The 23813-nt window shown below is 45.2% G+C and overlaps 1 protein-coding gene across 1 annotated transcript in view; it reads right to left on the bottom strand.

Annotated features, from left to right (window-relative positions):
• Positions 1 to 23813, bottom strand: part of MTA3 (metastasis associated 1 family member 3) — a 429588-nt gene that overhangs the window by 310482 nt on the left and 95293 nt on the right. Inside the window, 1 exon segment of the mRNA XM_030195789.1 lies at positions 9121 to 9184. Within this exon segment, the coding sequence (XP_030051649.1) occupies positions 9121 to 9184 (64 nt within the window).

Raw genomic sequence — 23813 nt, 5'->3', positions numbered from 1 at the left:
CTGGTTCAGAAGACCACAAGAGGAGGAACAATTCTAGACCTAGTCCTTAGTGGAGCAAATGATCTGGTGCTGGGGCCTCTTAATAATTGTGATCACAACATGATCAGATTTGATATAAGCTCTGGAGTAAGTACACACAGGAAATCCAATACATTGGCACATAACTTTCAAAAAGGAGACTATGATAAAATGAGAAGAATGTTGAAAAAATAAAAACTTAGAGGAGCAGCAGCAGCAAAGGTCAAAAATGTACATCACTCGTGGATGATGTTCAAAAATACCATCCTGGAAGCCCAGGACAAATATATTCCATGTATTAAAATAGGAGGAAGGAAGACCAAATGACAACCAGCATGGTTAAAAAGTAAGGTGAAGGAAGCTATTAGAGCTAAAAGAAAATCCTTCAGAACATGGAAGAAGGATCCGACTGAAAATAATAGGAAACTGCATAAAGAACGGCAAATCAAATGCAAAACGCTGATAAGAAAGGGAAAGAGAAACTTTGAAAAGAAGATTGAGTTGGAAGCAAAAACGCATAGTAAAAACGTTTTTTAGGTATATTAAAAGAAGCCGGCAAAAGAATCGGTTGGACCGCTAGATGACCGAGGGGTAAAAGGGACACTCAGGGAAGACAAGGCCATAGTGGAGAGATTAAATGAATTCTTAGGTTTGGTCTTCACCGAGGAAGATGTGGGAACGATACCGGTACCAGAAATGGTATTCAACGCTGACAAGTCAGAGAAACTGAATCAAATCTCTGTAAACCTGGAAGATGTAACATGGCAATTTGACAAATTGAAGAATATCAAAATCACCAGGATCAGATGGTATACATACCAGAGTATTGATAGAATTGAAAAATGAACTTGCAGAGCTATTGTTAGTAATATGTAATTTATCTTTAAAATCAAGCATGGCACCAGAAGATTGGAGGGCGGTCAATGTAATGTCAATTTTTAAAAAGGGTTCCAGAATTTCCAGGGATCCAGGAAATTACAGATCTGTGAGCCTGACTGCTGGTGCCAGGCAAAATTGGTAGAGACTATTACAAAGAACATGTTTATCCACTCCTACCATAGCTGAGATAATATTTAACCATCTCTCTGACCTCATGTACAACTTTCTTGAAATCAGTCATCTTACTTTCTAACTCTTCTTACTCTCTTACTACTACTACTTAGCATTTCTATAGCGCAACCAGGGTTACGCAGCGCTGTACAAGTTTAAACATGGGGAAGGACAGTCCCTGCTCAAGAGAGCTTACAATCTAAAGGTAACAAACTATGTAGTCAGTGTAGGTATCATGAATGGGGAAGGTGGTTAGGCGCCAAAAGCAAGGGAGAAGAGATGGGCTTTGAGTAAGGACTTGAAAATGGGCAGGGAGGGCGCATGGCGTATGGGCTCGGGAAGTCTGTTCCAGGCATAAGGTTAAAACTTTGCTCTACCCTTCACTATAAATTAAAATATTCTATTACGTATTGTGTTGAAATTGTAAGTAGTATACTATGCCATACTTTGAATTGTTATTTGAATGTTTTTACAGCTGTAATTGCCTATTGCTCATGTTTGATCTATTCTTACTGTACACCGCCTTGGGTGAATTCCTTCAAAAAGGCAGTAAATAAATCCTAATAAATAAATAAATAAAATTACAGAGCATATTCAAAAGCATGGATTAATAAAACAAAGCCAACATGGATTTAGTGAAGAAAAATCTTGCCTCACCAATCTACTACATTTCTTTGAAGGGGTGAACAAACATGTCGATAAAGGTAAGCCGGTCAATATTCTGTATCTGGACTTTCAAAAGGCATTTGACACAGTACCTCATGAAAAACTCCAGAGGAAATTGAAAAGTCATGGGATAGGAAGTAGTGTTCTATTGTGGATTAAAAACTGGTTACAGGATAGAAAACAGAGAGTAGGGTTAAAGGGTCAGTATTCTCAATGGAGAAGGGTAGATAATGGGGTTCTGCAGGAGTCTGTGTTGGGACCCCTGCTTTTTTGTGGGGAATAACTAGTGAGGTAATTAAATTTGCCAATGACACAAAGTCATTCAAAGTTGTTAAATCGCAAGAGGATTGAGAAAACTTGCAAGACGACCTTACGAGACTGGGCATCTAAATGGCAGATGATATTTAATGTGAGCAAGTGCAAAGTGATGCATGTGGCAAAGAGGAACCCGAACTATAGTTATGTGATGCAAGGTTCTGCGTTAGGAGTCACCGACCAGGAAAAGAATCTAAGAGTCATCATTGACGATACTTTGAAACCCTCTGCTCAGTGTGCTACGGCGGCAAAGAAAGCAAATAGAATGTTAGATATTATTAGGAAAGGAATAGAAAATAAAAATGAGGATGTTATAATGCCTTTGTATCGCTCCATGGTGCGACCGTACCTTGAATACTGTGTGAAATTCTGATCACCGCATCTCAAAAAAGATAATAGTGGAATTAGAAAAGGGTGATGAAAATGATACAGGGGGTGGGATAACTTCCCTATAAGAAAGGCTGAAACGGCTTGGGCTTTTCAGCTTGGAGAAAAGACGGCTGAAGGGACATATGACAGAGGTATATAAAATGAGTGCAGTGGAACAGGTAGACGTGAATCGCGTTTACTCTTTTCAAAAATACTAGGACTAGGGAACACGCAATGAAGCTACAATGTAGTAAATTTAAAATCAAGCAGAGAAAATATTTCTTCACTCAACATGTAATTAAATTCTGGAATTTGTTGCCAGAGAATGTAGTAAAAGCAGTTAGGTTAGCGGGTTTAAAAAAAGGTTTTGATAGCTTCCTAAAAGAAGTCCATAAGCCATTATTAAAATGGACTTGGGGAAAATCCACTGCTTATTTCTAGAATACTGCCCAACAATCTTTGGCCTCACTCAGTCCACTTCAAAGATATAACAAAACAACTGACAGAGTGTATTTAAACGAGTTAACTATATAGAGAAGCTATATAGATTAACTATGTGAGGTAGAGTCTCATATCTCTGACACGGCTGTTCTCATTTCACTCTAAGGTTAATCACTTGCTCGTGTACATTATCTAATCATAGACCCGTCCCCCACCTCCTTATAACCAAATTTAGTTTCCACTGTGAACTATTTTAAATAGTGTGTATATCTTAGCCACTTTCGTTATTACTGGTTTATACACACAACACTTATCTTACGCAGGTTGGTGAGCTCTTGTACAAGAGCTCACCAACCTGCATAAGTGTTGTACAAGAGCTCACCAACCTGCATAAGATAAGTGTTGTGTGTATAAACCAATAATAACGAAAGTGGATAAGATATACACACTATTTAAAATAGTTCACAGTGGAAACTAAATTTGGTTATAAGGAGGTAGGGGACAAGTCTATGATTAGATAATGTACACGAGCAAGTGATTCACCTTAGAGTGAAATGAGAACAGCCGTGTCAGAGATATGAGACTCTACCTCACATAGTTAATCTATATAGCTTCTCTATGTAGTTAACTCGTTTAAATACACTCTGTCAATTGTTTTGTTATATTTCTAGAATAAGCAGCATAAAATATATTGTACTGTTTTGGGATCATGCCAGGTACTTCTGACTTGGATTGGCCACTGTTGGAAACAGGATACTGGGCTTGATGGACCTTCGATCTGTCCCAGTATGGCAACACTTATGTAAATAGATATGTAAATAGCAGTGGTAAATTGGCATAAACCTTGACAGTTGTACATGTACACAAGTACAATCTGTGGAGCTGCATGTACTTTATAAATAACTAGGAAAAAATGCCCGTTTCTGAGCGGAATGAAACGGGCGCTAGCAAGGGGCCCCCTCCCTTCGTCCCTCCGAGCTACTTGCCTTGTTCGCTGTGGCGTTTCCGTTTCGGCCTTCGAGTGTCATAGCTCCGCCCGCGACGTCATGACGTTTTGACGCGAGGGCGGTGCAGACACTCTAGGGCACACCGGATATCTCGGGCGCCTCAACTTCCGTGGAGGCTTCAGAACGTTGGGGTTGCCTTTTATATACAGAGATGAGGGTACTTTATGACTCCACTTACACTGCACCCAAGAACACAACTACAGGTATATCGCATAAAAGTACATGCTGTATGTTACCATGTTTACTTTTACACATGTAACCCACAGGGTAATTCTATAAAAGCCCTTTGTGTGAAAAAAAAAAGTTTATAAAATTAACAACTATAAGTCTTCTCTATACCGGTTTCTTCATTTTCCCCCCAAAAACAATACAATAGAAACATGGGTAGATCAAGACATATAGGGCTTGATTCAGTAAATGGCACTCAAACATTGACGATGAAAAGTATTAAGGGGTGCTCTGGGATGGGTGCCCTTTATAGAATATCATGTACTGCTGAAACCTGCGCCCAACTTTAGATGCGAGCATTTACACCAACTGAAACCAGGTGTAAATCCCAGCGCACAAGTTGGGCGCGGATCCCTTGAATTGTATTACAATGGACACATTTTAAGGAAATGCCCTTGACCCATCTATGTCCCTCCCATTGTTACGCCCCTTTTCAGATCCAAGCAGAAACACATAGGCTATATTCTATAACAGGGCATACAAGTGTACTTCCATGTGGATCTGCCATTTTGGGACTGTTTCGGCACCTTGCTTCTGTTATAATGCTTTTCTGTGCAAAAAAATCAACGCAGAAATAGTGCATAACGCTTGCTTTAATATATAGAATTCTCCAGATAAGGGGAAGTCTACAAAGCACACTAGAAATTAGGTGCTAGAAATTTGCATGCTAAGCCAATATTCTATAACAGCATATTTGTATGCATAAGCTTTTATATAATACTAGTGTAATTCAGCAATCACACACCTACAGGCGTGAGCACTTACGCCTGCTCTAGTTGACGACGTCAGAAGGAGGCGGGGCCTGGGCCAGGGAAGAAGAGACGTCATGGAGACTCTACAACCAACACAACAGATCTTCCTGCCCGTGCAGCGCTTCAGAAAAAGGTGAGAGGCGCTGCTCGGGTCGTTAATAGGGAGGGGGGTCTCGGTGGAGGGGGGGAGCGGCGTAGTCGACCTCAGGGGGGGCAGCGGGGGCGGGGCACGGGGCGAAAGAATGACGGGAGGCGGAGTTAGCTCTGCAGAACACAAGAACAGGAAGGGAGGGGGACCGGGGCAGCTAGCATTTTGCTTTTTCGGGGGGGGGGGGGGAGCGGCGGAAAGTGGGGAGCAGCGGGGGGGGCAAGGCCGTCCATACAGGACGCTCCTGATGAGCGCCCTTGCCCCCTCCTGATCCTTTGTTTTTGGATTTTGCTGACCGGGTAGCCACGTGTATGTGTTGTGGCTTTTTTTTTTGTTTGTTTTTACGTTTGCAGCATGCGCAGAGCAGCCAGCAAAACGCTTGGCTGCTCTGCGCATGATTTAGGGGCCGATTACCGATGTGTATTGTGATTCTTTGATACATTGTACGTTTGAATACCGATCTGAGCATGTGTGACTTTTTTTTTTGGTGCATTCTTCGTTTTTTAAAAATCGTTAGGGACTTTAACGATTTTGATTTTTTTACGTTTGGTTGCTGCATCTGCCTCTTTGACTCTGGTGCTTTGTGGTAAGCTTGTTTATCATTCTGTTCCAGGTTGTTTGTTTTGTTTCCCTTGGAGCTACCCTTTGTGCTGTGTTTGTATTTTGTCCTGTCTGTAGCAGATTCAGGACCTTTTGTTTCTTTCAGTGGGATTGTTTGTTTGTTCTTCTCTGTGTTTAGGTTACCCTTGTCCACAGTGTTCCTGCCTCTTGCAGCTGTGTGTTCACAGCTTGGTTAACCCTTTGTCTGCAGTATTTTGCCTGCCTCTGGCAGCCGAGTGTTTGGAGCAGTCTTTCCCTTGTGACTGTTTTAATTCTTTTTTTTTTTTTTTTTTTTTTTTTGCTATCACTACCCTCGCTATCACTGTGTGCTGCCCTTTCTGAGCGGGGTGCGTCCCAGGCCTGGCTCTATATTTTTTGCTGGCTTTTCCTTCTCCTGTCTGTTGGGGGTCTCTACTCTCTGTATCCATATTTCTCAGTCCCTCATTGTCTTTGTGTGCTGTGAGGCACAGCCTGATGTGTTTCCTGTAGTTACCTCTCTTAGTTCATTTTTCCCTTGTCTCCTTAGAGAGCACTTAATGTGTTGGTGCTGTAGTCCCCGTGGGGACCCCTCATTTTTTCTTTCTCCCTTCCCTGGGTTTGAGTCGGTTCCGGTTAGGCCATGAGGCCCGTATGACTGTATTCTGAGCAAGTGGGTTCCCGTTAGGCCGTGAGGCCCACCTGAATGCCATATCTTCCCCTTTCTGGTAGTGCAAGTTGGTCACGTCTGTGTGCAGGATTTGGTAGCTGGGGTGGCGTATAGTACCTGTTCGGTCCATCCTAGGCCTTGGCCTAAAAACTATATTAGGCCTCGGCCTAGGCTCAAGGGCTCACGTCCAGCCTGACAATCATATATCTCATACAACTAAATATCATCCTGGCAGTTCTTTTTTTTATAAGAGTTGAAACTTCTTTAACTTGCTAAAAATTCCAGAGTAATTTAGATTGTAAGCTCTATTGAGCAGGGACTGTCTTTTCATGTTAATTTGTACAGCGCTGCGTAAGTCTAGTAGCGCTATAGAAATGTTTAATAGTAGTAGTAGTAGTAAAACAAACTACAACAGTCCAGCTGAGAAACTATCAACAGCTGGACTAACAGAGCAAAATGATCTTCATGAAAACATGATTGTTCTGTCCCTATTTACATGCAGGCAGGTAATAGGGTTGTGTAATTGTACTATAAGTCCCTGTAGTCTTGTAGTTCCCTGTAATAGGCTCTTCCAGAGCACATGCCCAGTGTCTTATAGAACTCTTTCTATTGGCTTGCCTTGTTCTCTAAGAATGCTGGGCAAATAGCCCCCATCCACCCACCTTCTCTCTCCATTGAGTCTAAAGTTAGACTGTAGGAGCAATTCTTAGCAAAATTCACAGGCAGAAAGTATGTAAACCCTACAACTGCTGCCTCAGACTTCTAGGAGCCAGTTTCCTATATACAAAGAGTCAAAGCTGCATACATAATAAAACAGGTACTGTGTGATAACAGATGAAGGAGCTACTGCAGCTCTCCACCTTTGCTTTACACAGCAAAAGTAACAATTCTAGAACAGAACCAAGACTCAAACTGACTACAAAAGGTGCCCTAAGAAAGAAAAAGAGAGAAGGAAAAGGTTTATTCCTGTCAGTGTTGTAAAGCCATGGCCCAGGCAAAAGATAGTAAGAAAAGTGAGGACACCTAAATGATTGAACAAAATATCCATGCTGAACCAAATAGCATTGTAAATGCAGAATATGTCAGTCTTGAAGGTGAGAAAGTTCCTGAAAAGTTCAAAAGAACACTTGAGCTTACAGAAAAGGCCAGAGAAAATTATGAAGCAAAAGTTTACAGGTACCTCCTTCTCCTGGAAAGACAAAGTAAGGCAGGAGATACGTATGGTTTCAAAAAAAGGCAAATCTGATAGCCTCCATATAGAGCAATTACAGTCAATCTATAAGCAGTATGAGGAAAAGTCAAAAGAATATTGCCAAGGACAGGTACAGAAGATAGTTTGGCCCAAAGAGAGGGAAACAGCAAACTACAGATCTCACATGCCAGGCCATGGAGATAGAGGCAATTAAAGACACTGAAGCTCACACAGATCCAGCAGGGGAGAATGAGTCCCAATACTCTGGGCAGGTCTAACTGCTAACCTTCATCTGCATAAAAATTCCTGAAAAGAAGCAGGATTTAGAATTACAATTATAAGTTTTGACTCATTTGCACCCATGCACATAAATGTAGGTTCCTGACTTTAGTCATGCTTAAAAATGTGAATCAAATGCCCAAGTATCATTTCTCTCCACCAAACACAGAGGAACAGCAGGATATTTATCTCAATTTCACTGACATAACCAAGGAAATATCTATAGTAAATTAGGGCTCAATATTCAGAAAATGATGTGCTCTTAAATTAGCATTCTCATGTGTCCTTTTACGAAGAAGCACTAGTGGCTGTCCATGTGCTATGTGAATGGGCTGGGTCAGTGCTAGCGTTGCTTAGTAAACCAGAGTGTAAATGTGTACCCTATTTTCAGCCAAACTTAGGAGCCTAAGGGACCCTTTTACTAAAGGGTTGCCGCTTGCAAACCTGGAGCTACCACCAGCCCAACATGGGCGCCGATGACAGTTCCATTTCCGGCGCTAGCGGAAATCATGGAAAAATATTTCAGCAGGGGGTTACTCGGTGGTAATCGGACAGCACCGTGGATTGCATGGTTACTTCCAGGTTAGCACGGGAGCCCTTACTGCCACCTCAATGGGTGGTGGTAAGTATTCCCTCCAAAATGGCCATGCAGCAAATGCAAACTTACAATATGGCCATTTCTTTTTTGGGGCTTTTTACTAAGCTGCGGAAAAAGGAGCCCTGACACACAGCAAAAAAGGCCACGGCCGCTAGCACAGGGCCCCTCTTACCACAGCTTAGTAAAAGGGTCCCTTGCTTTTCAGCTGAAAATTCATCCTAATTTAGCACGTTAAAAGTTATATTCATAAACTTTGGCCTGCCATTTATTTTCTTAGATTATGAGCCTAATTTATGAGGCTAGTACTGAAAATCAGTGCTAAGCTCCTAACCTCTTTTCCCCGCCCTAAAGTTGCCCCTTTAGCCACCCACTTTTTGTGCTCCTAAATTTAAGAGTTTAGTGAAATTTTGAGTAAAAATGTATACACTCAGCCCTAGTAAATTTTTCAAAGGCACCAATTTAGGAGCACATCCCTCAAATTTATAAACATAAGTCCTTTGAATATTGAGCCCTTACCCCCTCCCCCACCCTTTCACAAAGCTGAACTTGCAGGTGTCAGTGTGGTAATGCCGACACAGCCCATTCAAAGTGAATGGGCTGTGTCGGTATTATCACGCGGCTTTGTAAAAGGGCAGTTAGTATTTATGGGGTTTTTTTTTGTTTGTTTTACACAAAAGTTAAGAAAACATTATAGAAATTAAAATGAACTAAGGGGAAACATAATTAAGATGTTTCCTAAAAAAAAAAAGGGGGGGGGGAGGAATGAATTAAGGGTTAGGCATACAAAACCTAAAATAATTAAATCAGTTACCTCTTTATCAAGATATGACAACACAGATTCTGTTTCGTTGAGAAGAGCCACACTGCATTTACCCCTATAAAAGAATTAAAAAATGCTTATACTGGTATTCTGTCTACATCTTAAGTTAGCAATTTACAAAAACATGTTATGATGGTGATTTTTCCAGCCATCTTCACAGGCAACCTGTGTTTTACTCACAGAAGGGATCTGCTACAAAACTGCCTACCTGATATGTGGGTTAACTTATGCATCCACAGCCTGTATACATGAAAGGTTTGCTTATCCTTTGACGAGACTTTGTTGAGAGTGGGGCTGGGAGGGGTTTGTACTTGAATTTTAAAAGTATGCATGTCCAAGTGTAAGGATGCAATTTCATCCAGAAAACCTGTGCATCTCAAACAGCAGATATAAATATATAAATCCTTTATACAATGCTTTAACATTATCATGTTACCCAAAATCCTTCCATAATACTAAATGTATATTCTATTATATATTTCCAATATTCATGATGTATTGTAAGCCACATTGAGCCTGCAAAGAGGTGGGGAAATGTGGGATACAAATGCAATAAATAAATAAAAATATAATTGCAAAGGTTTTTGGGATAATTTTCAAACTAGAATACATGACTGCTGTAGATTAAGAGACATGAACACTGTTGATTTGAGGTTATTTTTGTCCTGAAAGTATCCATGTCCTCAAAAGTACGATACGAAGGGTGCAAAATCTGCATATTTAATCTTCAGTTTTTAAAGAAATGTAACATTACTTCAAACCTATGTCTAAGGTACTGCTTTACAACACTGTCAAAAACATGAATGCATTTACATTTGTCCCCAAACCTCTCTGTTCCATTAGCATTAGAAGAGAAACTGTACATGTACAAGAAAATCTCATATATAAACCATACTTCCATAAATCCAGTATCATGAGTACCTGTGCTTCCAGTATTTAGAAGGAGAAATTAGATCTTACCTGCTAATTTGCTTTCCTTTAGTCCCTCCGGACCGGACCAGGATTGGACTGATGGGTTGTGCTCGCCTACCAGCAGGTGGAGACTGAGAAAAAACTCTGACTCTAGAGAGCCAATAGGAGCCCTGGCCATGTGACCTTAGCCTCAGTATTTGAATAACAAAGCAGGAAAGAAAGAAAGAAAGAAAGAAAGACCTTCTGTGCCGTATGGAATCCTAGCAGCCACAAAGCACTCGGCAATGCCAAGTATCAGAGCTCACCAGCAACTCTCACCAGAGAAGTGGTATGGCCCGATATGTATTACAGCTCACCAGCAACTCTCACCAGAGAAGTGGTATGGCTCACTTGTACTATAGCTCACCAGCAACTCTCACCAGAGAAGCGATATGGCTCACTTGTACTATAGCTCACCAGCAACTCTCACCAGAGAAGCGATATGGCTCACATGTAATATAGCTCACCAGCAACTCTCCCCAGAGAAGTGGTATGGCTCACGTATAATATAGCTCACCCGCAACTCTCACCAGAGAAGTGGTATGGCTCACTTGTCTTATAGCTCACCAGCAACTCTCACCAGAGAAGTGGTATGGCCCACTTAAGATTTTATATATATTCCATCAACTGAGCTTACCAGCAACTCTCACCAGAAAAGTGGTAAATCATATTTAAGGTTTTATAGATAGATTCCAGCAATTGAGCTCACCAGCAACCACCAGAGAAGTGATATAGACCACGTAAAGTTCTGTATATATATAGTATTGTTCCACGAATCGTAAAGGAATGAATACACTTCCTACTGAATACACTTCCTACTTAATAAAAGAAGCTAAAGAGTAGAGAGAACATGGGAGGGGCCTGGTCCGGTCCGGAGGGACTAAAGGAAAGCAAATTAGCAGGTAAGATCTAATTTCTCCTTCCTTAGCGTCCCTCCGGACCGGACCAGGATTGGACTGATGGGAAGTACCAAAGCAGTAATCTGAAGGGAGGGACCCTATGAAAACTGCAGAGAAATGTTCATGCTGCATAGGCCACCTGGCGACAACTAACATGTAGTGTGTCCCAATGAGCAAAATAAAATGAAACTAGGACTAAGTTGCCAACTTACCAATGTGCACCGAGAGCACCAAAAATCGCCATAGTAAGAATAGAGCCCGCTTCTGAAGTTGTGGAATATGTTGTAATACGCTGTGGAACTGCCCTCTCAGCGAGAAGAGAAATAGACATTCTCATTTCCTTGATCCTTCGCGATATAGCGGGTTAGAAACAATGAAAAACTTTTACGCCTACTGGCTAGAAGGACAAAACCAATAAGAAAAAACCGATTGGGAAAGGTGAAAATTTTAAACTACAGCAGACCGAAAAGAAGTTACCAGCCGTAGAAGTATTCCACACATAGATCTACTTGCTGCAATGGTTACTAGGAAACACTGCTTGAAGAGGAAAACTTTATAGAAAAAGTTATGGCTACTAGAAAACAGAACTTTAAGAGTCTGTTCACCTAGTTCACCTAGCTGGTGGACGAAGCGGGGGGGTACAGGTGCAGGACTCCTTTAAGAAACCGCTTTGACAGTGGATGCTGCATAAGCGTGCGGTTGTCAACAGTATCATGCATCACTGATAGAGCTGCCAAATGAACTCTAATGGATGAGTAAGACAGACAAGATTTCGCAAGATGCAGAAGACATTCCAAAACATGCAAAATGGATATTGTTTGTGGAATGAAGTGGCGAGAGGAGCACCACAGAGTGAACTGTCGCCACTTTGATTCATAGGACTTTAATGTAGATTTCTGTCTGGAAGCAATTAAAACTTGAAGTACTTCCAAACTTGAAGTACTTCCTGCGAAGATATCAAAGATGTTGCGGACCCAGTAACCACGCCATAAGTTTGAGTGACTGGGGGTCCGGATCTAGAAGGGTGCCTTGGTTCTGCGTAAACACCTAGTGAGATGACGGAAGAAACGCATAAAGAAGGTTGAAAAACCCCTGCTGGACGTTGGCATCTGTCCCTGTCTCCGTCAAGACTGTTGCTGAACGGAAGAAGCAAGAAATGTTCGTGAGCCTGAAGGCAAAAAGAGATAGCCCTGAAGTGTCGCAGTGAGGAAGTAAGGCTGAAAAAATGAGAGTCCATTCACCTAAATGCAGGGTGACACAACTAAGAAAAAATGAGTACAAACTCAAGAGTATACTCTTAACTCCTCCTTGGCGGATGACATAACCCATTGCCATGGCAAGGACCAACATAGCTCTCTCCGCCTTGTTTGTCAGTAGGAAAAACAAAATTCACCCGAAGGTAAAACGAATTGCTGAGGTCCCCCAGAAAAAAATATATACAAACAAGCTTCTGCCAAAAAGTGTACTGCACGAAGCATCCCAATGACAGAACTAAGGTTCTTGAGATAACTAGATGACACTTAAATAGCGCGATTGATGACCCTGAGATTCGCAATAGGATGAAGGAAAATTCCTTCTTGGGCATTAGAAAGTAAAATTGCATTCTGCAGAATAGAGCGAGGAAATGGCCGAAGGCCCAAGGTCACCAAGAAAAATATAAACTGGGATGTTTGCAGAGGAGACAAAGGACTGTGCGCCAACCTGACTAAACAAAGAGAAAATCAGAGATATCTGATGAGAGATCAAATGAGAGATCAAATGAGAGGCCTGGCTACAATCACCACCCAACCTAGAGACTGTAAGAAATGCAACACCCGGTGCGTGACCTGAGAACTCTGCTGATAAGACTTTCTCCAATTAGGCAGTCGTCTAGGTAAGAATGAAATGACCCGAAGAGCGCAATGAACATCCTCTTAGATCTATAAAAGAACGGAAGAGAGAGTACTGCTGAAAATGACCGGTTAATGCATAAGCAAAAAACTAGCCATTCTCTGGATCCTGAGGAGAAGAGGAAGGGTGACCAAGGACACCAGTTAAATAGGGCTACAAACTCCAACCCTATCTCTATGGCGTTCCATAGTTGGGTAAGTTCTGAATATAGAAAGTTCTGAATATAGGAGTCCACCAGCTATGGTAGTACGCTCCGGACAGAAAAAAATTGTCCCAGTATGAACGTCTGATTCACCGGCCTGTAATTTCTTGGATCTCCCTAATCCCCATACCACTAATCCACGTACCACGGTCATGCGTCCTCCCTCACTGAGATGTAGATTGTAAACTCCTTTGAGCAGGGAACGTCCTTCTTTGTTAATTTGTACAGCGCTGCGTAACCCTAGTAGCGCTCTAGAAATGTTAAGTAGTAGTAGTAGTAGTACCAGACTCACACCCAATAGATATGAATGTTGAGCTTGTTTCAGGTTAAAACACCGAACCTAGGCCCATGGTCCCCAGTGTTCCTAGTGGTGAACAGCCATGGCAAATATTGTATGCGTTAGTTTGCAGAATTACTGCAAAGCCTTGCTTTTGGAGCAGAGATTTCTGTTCGATACTCTCGTGAGAGGTTTTTTTTTGTTTTGTTTTTTTTTTTAACTTTAATGCTGTTCTGGCTGTAGAAAGGTGGACATTTGAGCTTCCCCAGAATGGCAAAACTTACAGTATGTACCTATGCCCATTAGATATGAATGCTGGACTTGATGGACTTTAGGCCTTACCCAGCATAACCATACTTATGTACCTATGGCATAAATACACAGGAAGTGAGTGAATCCCCTTCCAATTGAAAGAACACTCTGGAGTGAAGGCGCATAGAATGAAAATGAAAAAGGACAAACTTGGAAATTACCTGTAACGAAAAAAATGAAGTTGTGCCACAGCCACTTGGTGAAGGCAGTGTAGACAAGACTGTATCTGAATTCAAGAAAGCTTGATATAACATCAGGTCTCTAAGGAAGAGGAAGAGACAGCAGATGGTATGTATAGGCATACTGGACCAAACCAGGATGTTTATAATCTGCCAATGCTGAACTGATAGAGTAGAGACAAACACGAGTAGATGGTTTGAGGACCGTCCACTATCTTTAAGTGAAAGGATGACTTTATTCTCTAAGTGACCATATGTCCTGTAAAAACCAGAAGAAAGCTAAAATGAAATATGAGAGGCTTCAAGGCAGTTGGAAAAGAAGGGAAGACATGAATAAAGCATGCCTGCTAAGGCAGCTGAGTGATTGGGAGCTTGGTAGACAGGACTGTCCCTCAGAGAATATGAAAGAGCTGATATATCCCCCCATGGCATCTGAACAATATACTGTATGCCTCTAGAGAAGGCTTCTTAAAGTCGGAAAAAGAAAACACTGTATAACACTACAGCCATTGAGAGTGATTGTCTGTTAAGTTCTTAAAACACTATATAACATCATAGGTATGGAGTAAAATGCTTGAAAGGAACTAAGATATTATGGTCAGAATTGCAAAGTATCAATCAATTGACTCTTAGACAATGTAGTCCTATTCACCAGGGAATGAGAAAGACAGAAATTTACTCTATGCCTATAGAGAAAGTTTCTAAAGTTCTTAAAACACTGTATAATACTACAGCTATTGAGGAAAATGCTTGAAATGAATTATGATATTATGATAAGATGTAGATTTTCCACCAGGCAATGAAAAATGACTGAGCACCAGAAAAAACTAGTGTTAACAGCCCCGTGATACATAGAAATTTAAAAGAAGAAAAGCTTGTTATATATCCATATATGAAAGGAGCCCCTTTTCAACCAAATATTGCCTGCTGATGTGAAGAGCATTTTAGAATACGCCGTTCAGCACATACAAAAGTGTACACATCTTGGAGCCGAACTGCTCTATGAACTGCAGCCTTACCTTCAGCAGAGAGATCCCTGACTGATAAGATGGAGGGAGAAACAAAATGGCCGCCGTTCGCGCCACTGGCCCTGTGGCGATCGTCGACAGCGCGCCCGACACCTCCAAACAAGCGGAGCCCAGTGGAACGGCGAAGAAACAACGGCCGGCGAAAAAGGCCCCGAAAAAACCGGAGGCAGCACCGGACCCGAAGAAACCTTGAAGGGAGAGCAAAATTTACACGTTCCGGCTGCGTGAACTGCGCGACGCTGACCGACAGCAGCTGTTTGAACTTTTAAGCCATATCGGAAAAAACAGGTGGCCGCGCTTACGCGGTTCGCACCTTTCTTTTTTTTTTTTTTCATTTGTTTAAACTGCCGCCGCCAAAACGCAAGAAAATGGAGGAAATTAAATCTGACGAGAAAAATCGCTGTTTAAAGTCACAGACACTGAATTATTTTCTTCTGTTTTTTTTTTTTTTTTATAACCCCTCAATCATAATAAAACACTGGAGCTGCCTGCTCGTTAGAAGTCTGGGGAAAGAAAGGCTGCTTCTTTGAATTTCCTTTTATTTGATTTAATTCTTTTAAAGCAGCTGCCTGTTAAAAGTGGCTGCCTCTCCCAAAGACGGTACACCTTTCCAGAGAAAGGGACGGCCCTTCCCTGCTAAGCCAGGGAGATGGGGAGGAAGGGGGGTGGACTCGAGACACCCGAGTTTAACACCCCCGAGGCTGTCAAAGAAAGAAGAGAAAGGAAACCCTGTCAAGCCTCTAAATAAGATTCCAGGCACAGAAGAATTATCAGAAATATCTGTAATATCTAAAGAGAAAAGGAGAGAGACTAATGGGCTCACTTCCTACCTGCTGGGAGACTGAGAAAATACTGAGGCTAAGGTCACATGGCCAGGGCTCCTATTGGCTCTCTAGAGTCAGAGTTTTTTCTCAGTCTCCACCTGCTGGTAGGCGAGCACAACCCATCAGTCCAATCCTGGTCCGGTCCGGAGGGACGCTAAGGAACAGTTAATACAAGCACCATAGTTTTTCTGCTGTTTTGATATAAATAATTCAAAGTCCTCTAGAAATTCAACCACCTTTCATAAATAAAAACACTAATAAATGATAGCAAGTTATAATTTTACCTTGTAAATGAACAAAAACCATAAAAAAGTAAAAGCTAGTTAAAAATATGAGATCTATGCTCACAAAACTCTCTTATAACCTGTCAAATCTAAGCTAAAAGCCAACCTTTTTGATGCTGCTTTTAACTCCTAACCCTTATTCACTTGTTCAGAACCCTTATTTTATCATCCTCACTTTAATATTCCCTTATCTCTTGTTTGTCCTGTTTGTCTGTCCTAATTAGATTGTAAGCTCTGTCGAACAGGGACTGTCTCTTCATGTTCAAGTGTACACCACTGCGTACGTCTAGTAGCGCTTTAGAAATGATAAGTAGTAGTAGTCTTATCAAAAATAAGATTTTAACTATACTGATTAGAAAGATTTTAACTATAATGATTAGAACGATTTTAACTATAATAATTAGAACTCAGTGAACTGAAGAGTAAAGGGGAAAAATTCCAAAATGCTATAGAGTTACAACACATGTCAATAAGAAATAGTGTTTCTCCTTGCAGCAATACTCTTAACATCTGAAAACACCAGCATGAAAACTGTATTTATATATCCCTAGCATAATCTAGATACAACTAGCAGTGCAATAACATGTCTAAACTTGCCAAAAATACTTTTATCAATATTATCATCATAGTGGAGGAAGTGGCGTCATCCAGCTGAATGGCTGCTTAGTCCTCGAGCTCCCACCTCAGCAGCTTTTAAACAGCTACAAATTCAATAAGCCTTTGTAGTTAGCATTTGGTGTTGGCTAAATACCCCCGAGCTATCTGGAGATCAGCTGTTCGGTGACTGGACAAAAGAAACCGCACCCGGACCTCCAGATTTATGATTATAGTTTGGGAAACAATGTGGGCTCTGAGCGACAGCAAATGGCAGCCGTATTAACATAGGAGTTCATTCAAGCCGACCCGGATGGAGAGATTGGTTCAGAGACAGGCTCTCACCAGGCTCTTGCCTCTAAACAGGAGCTTTCAACCTGGATGTCCGAGCTAAAAGCTGCAATCTTCTTTTTTTTTTTTCTTTATTGAATTTTTCAATTTTACAAGATAAACTTATAAATGGAAATAAAGCAGTAAAATTTTTATAGGTTACTATTACCATGAAACAATCAATATTATCTCAAACTAATAAGTATTTCAATATACCTAACAAATATTGACTATGAAACATAGTCTACTTTCTTAGACCACAACAGTCAGAAAGGGGGAGGGGGAGTAAAGCAATTAAGGAGATAAAACAAGAAACTCAGAAAGTAAATAGCCTGGCTCGTATTCCCCCATCAAATTTCCATATCCTTAATATCTTCTACACATTTACTTGGACAGCTTTTTAGCATCTATAAACTTTTTTAACTGGTCTGGTTCAAAAAAAGCGAATGCTACATACCTGTAGAAGGTATTCTCCGAGGACAGCAGGCTGATTGTTCTCACTGATGGGTGACGTCCACGGCAGCCCCTCCAATCGGAAACTTCACTAGCAAAGTCCTTTGCTAGCCCTCGCGCGCCCGCGCGCACCGCGCATGCGCGGCCGTCTTCCCGCCCGAAACCGGCTCGAGCCGGCCAGTCCAGTATGTAGCAAGACAATACACTTCAAGGGAAGACACAACTCCAAAGGGGAGGCGGGCGGGTTTGTGAGAACAATCAGCCTGCTGTCCTCGGAGAATACCTTCTACAGGTATGTAGCATTCGCTTTCTCCGAGGACAAGCAGGCTGCTTGTTCTCACTGATGGGGTATCCCTAGCCCCCAGGCTCACTCAAAACAACAACATTGGTCAATTGGGCCTCGCAACGGCGAGGACATAACTGAGATTGACCTAAAAAATTTACCAACTAACTGAGAGTGTAGCCTGGAACAGAACAAACAGGGCCCTCGGGGGGTGGAGTTGGATCCTAAAGCCCAAACAGGTTCTGAAGAACTGACTGCCCGAACCGACTGTCACGTCGGGTATCCTGCTGCAGACAGTAATGAGATGTGAATGTGTGGACAGATGACCACGTCGCAGCTTTGCAAATTTCCTCCATGGTGGCTGACTTCAAGTGGGCTACCGACGCTGCCATGGCTCTAACATTATGAGCCGTGACATGACCCTCAAGAGCCAGCCCAGCCTGGGCGTAAGTGAAGGAAATGCAATCTGCTAGCCAATTGGATATGGTGCGTTTCCCTACAGCCACTCCCCTCTTGTTGGGATCAAAAGAAACAAACAATTGGGCGGACTGTCTGTGGGGCTGTGTCCGCTCCAGATAGAAGGCCAATGCTCTCTTGCAGTCCAATGTGTGCAGCTGACGTTCAGCAGGGCAGGAATGAGGACGGGGAAAGAATGTTGGCAAGACAATTGACTGGTTCAGATGGAACTCCGACACAACCTTTGGCAGAAACTTAGGGTGAGTGCGGAGGACTACTCTGTTGTGATGAAATTTGGTGTAAGGGGCCTGGGCTACCAGGGCCTGAAGCTCACTGACTCTACGAGCCGAGGTAACTGCCACCAAGAAAATGACCTTCCAGGTCAAGTACTTCGGATGGCAGGAATTCAGTGGCTCGAAAGGAGGTTTCATCAGCTGGGTGAGAACGACATTGAGATCCCATGACACTGTAGGAGGCTTGACAGGGGGCTTTGACAAAAGCAAACCTCTCATGAAGCGAACAACTAAAGGCTGTCCTGAGATCGGCTTACCTTCCACTTGGTAATGGTATGCACTGATTGCACTAAGGTGAACCCTTACGGAGTTGGTCTTCAGACCAGACTCAGACAAGTGGAGAAGGTATTCAAGCAGGGTCTGTGTAGGACAAGAGCGAGGATCTAGGGCCTTGCTGTCACACCAGACGGCAAACCTCCTCCAATGAAAGAAGTAACTTCTCTTAGTGGAGTCTTTCCTGGAAGCAAGCAAGATGCGGGAGACACCCTCTGGCAGACCCAAAGAGGCAAAGTCTACGCCCTCAACATCCAGGCCGTGAGAGCCAGGGACTGGAGGTTGGGATGCAGCAGAGCCCCTTCGTCCTGCGTGATGAGGGTCGGAAAACACTCCAATCTCCACGGTTCTTCGGAGGATAACTCCAGAAGAAGAGGGAACCAGATCTGACGCGGCCAAAAGGGAGCAATCAGAATCATGGTGCCTCGGTCTTGCTTGAGTTTCAACAAAGTCTTCCCCACCAGAGGAATGGGAGGATAAGCATACAGCAGACCTTCCCCCCAATCCAGGAGGAAGGCATCCGACGCCAGTCTGCCGTGGGCCTGAAGCCTGGAACAGAACTGAGGGACCTTGTGGTTCACTTGAGATGCGAAGAGATCTACCAGGGGGGTGCCCCACGCCCGGAAGATCTGTCGCACCACACGGGAATTGAGCGACCACTCGTGAGGTTGCATAATCCTGCTCAACCTGTCGGCCAGACTGTTGTTTACGCCTGCCAGATATGTGGCTTGGAGCACCATGCCTTGACGGCGAGCCCAGAGCCACATGCTGACGGCTTCCTGACACAGGGGGCGAGATCCGGTGCCCCCTGCTTGTTGACATAGTACATGGCAACCTGATTGTCTGTCTGAATTTGGATAATTTGGTGGGACAGCCGATCTCTGAAAGCCTTCAGAGCGTTCCAGATCGCTCGCAACTCCAGAAGATTGATCTGTAGATCGCTTTCTTGGAGGGACCACCTTCCTTGGGTGTGAAGCCCATCGACATGAGCTCCCCATCCCAGGAGAGACGCATCCGTGGTCAGCACTTTTTGAGGCTGAGGAATTTGGAAGGGACGTCCCAGAGTCAAATTGGAGCAAATCGTCCACCAATACAGGGATTCGAGAAAGCTCGTGGACAGGTGGATCACGTCCTCTAGACCCCCGGCGGCCTGATACCACTGGGAGGCTAGGGTCCATTGAGCAGATCTCATGTGAAGGCGGGCCATGGGAGTCACATGAACTGTGGAGGCCATGTGGCCCAGCAATCTCAACATCTGCCGAGCTGTGATCTGCTGGGACGCTCGCACCCGCGAGACGAGGGACAACAAGTTGTTGGCCCTCGCCTCTGGGAGATAGGCGCGAGCCGTCCGAGAATCCAGCAGGGCTCCGATGAATTCGAGTTTCTGCACTGGGAGAAGATGGGACTTTGGGTAATTTATCACAAACCCCAGTAGCTCCAGGAGGCGAATAGTCATCTGCATGGACTGCAGGGCTCCTGCCTCGGATGTGTTCTTCACCAGCCAATCGTCGAGATATGGGAACACGTGCACCCCCAGCCTGCGAAGCGCCGCTGCTACCACAGCTAGGCACTTTGTGAACACCCTGGGCGCAGAGGCGAGCCCAAAGGGTAGCACACAGTACTGGAAGTGGCGTGCGCCCAGCTGAAATCGCAGATACTGTCTGTGAGCTGGCAGTATCGGGATGTGTGTGTAGGCATCCTTCAAGTCCAGAGAGCATAGCCAATCGTTTTGCTGAATCATGGGGAGAAGGGTGCCCAGGGAAAGCATCCTGAACTTTTCTTTTACGAGATATTTGTTCAGGGCCCTTAGGTCTAGGATGGGACGCATCCCCCCTGTTTTCTTTTCCACAAGGAAGTACCTGGAATAGAACCCCAGCCCTTCTTGCCCGGATGGCACGGGCTCGACCGCATTGGCGCTGAGAAGGGCGGAGAGTTCCTCTGCAAGTACCTGCTTGTGCTGGAAGCTGTAGGACTGAGCTCCCGGTGGACAATTTGGAGGTTGAGAGGCCAAATTGAGGGTGTATCCTTGCCGGACTATTTGGAGAACCCACTGATCGGAGGTTATAAGAGGCCACCTTTGGTGAAAAGCTTTCAACCTCCCTCCGACAGGCAGGTCGCCCGGCACTGACACTTGGATGTCGGCTATGCTCTGCTGGAGCCAGTCAAAAGCTCGCCCCTTGCTTTTGCTGGGGAGCCGCGGGGCCTTGCTGATTCGCACGCTGCTGACGAGAGCGAGCGCGCTGGGGCTTAGCCTGGGCCGCAGGCTGTCGGGAAGGAGGATTGTACCTACGCTTGCCAGAAGTATAGGGAACAGTCTTCCTTCCCCCGAAAAATCGTCTACCTGTAGAGGTAGAAGCTGAAGGCTGCCGGCGGGCGAACTTGTCGAATGCGGTGTCCCGCTGGTGGAGAGACTCTACCACCTGCTCGACTTTTTCGCCAAAAATGTTATCCGCACGGCAAGGCAAGTCCGTAATCCGCTGCTGGACTCTATTCTCCAGGTCGGCGGCACGCAGCCATGAGAGCCTGCGCATCACCACACCTTGAGCAGCGGCCCTGGACGCAACATCAAAAGTGTCATAAACTCCTCTGGCCAGGAATTTTCTGCACGCCTTCAGCTGCCTGACCACCTCCTGAAAAGGCTTGGCTTGCTCAGGGGGAAGAGCATCAACCAAGCCCGCCAACTGCCGCACATTATTCCGCATGTGTATGCTCGTGTAGAGCTGGTAAGACTGGATCTTGGACACGAGCATAGAGGAATGGTAGGCCTTCCTCCCAAAGGAGTCTAAGGTTCTAGCGTCCTTGCCCGGGGGCGCCGAAGCATGTTCCCTAGAACTCTTAGCCTTCTTTAGGGCCAAATCCACAACTCCAGAGTCATGAGGCAACTGAGTGCGCATCAGCTCTGGGTCCCCATGGATCCGGTACTGGGACTCGATCTTCTTGGGAATGTGGGGATTAGTTAATGGTTTGGTCCAGTTCGCAAGCAATGTCTTCTTCAGGACATGGTGCAAGGGAACAGTGGACGCTTCCTTAGGTGGAGAAGGATAGTCCAGGAGCTCAAACATTTCAGCCCTGGGCTCGTCCTCCACAACCACCGGGAAGGGGATGGCCGTAGACATCTCCCGGACAAAGGAGGCAAAAGACAGACTCTCGGGAGGAGAAAGCTGTCTCTCAGGAGAGGGAGTGGGATCAGACGGAAGACCCCCAGACTCCTCGTCAGAGAAATATCTGGGATCTTCCTCTTCCTCCCACGAGGCCTCACCCTCGGTGTCAGACACAAGTTCACGGACCTGTGTCTGCAACCTCGCCCTGCTCGACTCCGTGGAACCCTGTCCACGATGGGGGCGTCGAGAGGTAGACTCCCTCGCCCGCATCGGCGAAGCTCCCTCCGCCGACGTAGTCGGGGAGCCTTCCTGGGAGGTGGCCGCGGTCGGTACCGCACGCGGTACCGACGTCGGGGACCTCAACCTGGGCGATGGGCCAGCCGGCGCCACGCTCGACGGTACCGGTGGCGCAAGCACCGCCGGTACCGGAGGGGTAGGGCGCAACAGCTCTCCCAGAATCTCTGGGAGAACGGCCCGGAGGCTCTCGTTTAGAGCGGCTGCAGAGAAAGGCTGAGAGGTCGATGCAGGCGTCGACGTCAGTACCTGTTCCGGGCGTGGAGGCTGTTCCGGGCTGTCCAGAGCGGAGCGCATCGACACCTCCTGAACAGAGGGTGAGCGGTCCTCTCGGTGCCGATGCCTGCTGGGTGCCGAATCCCTCGGCGACCCAGAGCTCTCGGTGCCGACACGGGGAGGAGACCGGTGTCGATGCTTCTTCGATTTCTTCCGAAGCATGTCACCGGAGCTCCCCGGCACCGACGAGGAGGACGTCGAATCCACCCGTCGCTTCCTCGGGGCCGAGACTGAAGAAGGTCGATCTCGGGGGGGCTGTACCGCAGGAGCCCTCAGGGTAGGCGGAGACCCACCCGAGGGCTCACCGCCACCAGCAGGGGAATGGACAGCCCTCACCTGCACTCCACCCGATGCACCACCGTCCGACGACATCAGCAGACGAGGTCCTGGTACCACCGACGTCGATGCAGCTATCCGATGTCTCGGCGCCGATGCAGAGGCCCGATGCCTCGATGCACTCGATGCAGGGGCGGCCGAGGAAGATGGTCTGGACGCTGACGACGTCGATGCACTCGAAGATCCCGGTGCCGATGCCGACGAAGAGCCCGAGAACAACACGTTCCACTGGGCTAGTCTCGCTACCTGAGTCCGCCTTTGAAGCAGGGAACACAGACTGCAGTTCTGAGGGCGGTGCTCGGCCCCCAGACACTGAAGACACGACGAGTGTCGATCAGTGAGCGAGATAACCCGGGCGCACTGGGTGCACTTCTTGAAGCCGCTGGAAGGCTTCGATGTCATGGGCGGAAAAATCACGCCGGCGAAATCAAAAGCCGAAATGGCGAAATTCGAAGCACCAAATTTAGAGGGAGAAAAAATCTCGACCGAGGCCGAAAAAAGGCCTACCCCGACGACGAAAGAAAACTTACCGGGGCAAAAAAGCTGGAAGTACGGGGAGGATTTACACGAAACCCGGCGGGGGGTTTCCGGAGCACTTCCCGACAAGGACAAAGCTTTCCCGAAGGAAAAAAACACGTTCAAACAAATTGGACGCGCGAGGTCGACTTTCCGGGGCTCGACACGGCGAAAACACGACCGTACCGAGTGCGGACAAAAGAAGACTGGCCGGCTCGAGCCGGTTTCGGGCGGGAAGACGGCCGCGCATGCGCGGTGCGCGCGGGCGCGCGAGGGCTAGCAAAGGACTTTGCTAGTGAAGTTTCCGATTGGAGGGGCTGCCGTGGACGTCACCCATCAGTGAGAACAAGCAGCCTGCTTGTCCTCGGAGAATATATATTTATTCCCTAAATACTTGATACAGCATTTGCAGGGATAAGCCAGCAAAAAGGTAGCACCCATAGTTTTAACCTCTTCTCTGTAAGTTAGAAACGCTCTCCTGAGATCCTGAGTACTTTTTATCACGTCTGGGAAAATCCAGATTTTTTGACCATGAAAAAGTTTAGTTTTGTTCTTGAAATAAAGTCTTAATAACGCATTTAAATCTTGCTCGAAAACGAACGATATCAATAAAGTCCTTCGACTGGTTATTTC

The sequence above is a fragment of the Microcaecilia unicolor genome, chromosome 3 (assembly GCF_901765095.1).
Source record: "Microcaecilia unicolor chromosome 3, aMicUni1.1, whole genome shotgun sequence".
NCBI lineage: Eukaryota > Metazoa > Chordata > Amphibia > Gymnophiona > Siphonopidae > Microcaecilia > Microcaecilia unicolor.
Note: the sequence above shows the minus strand (reverse complement) of the source record. Positions and strands in the feature narration are given on the sequence as shown.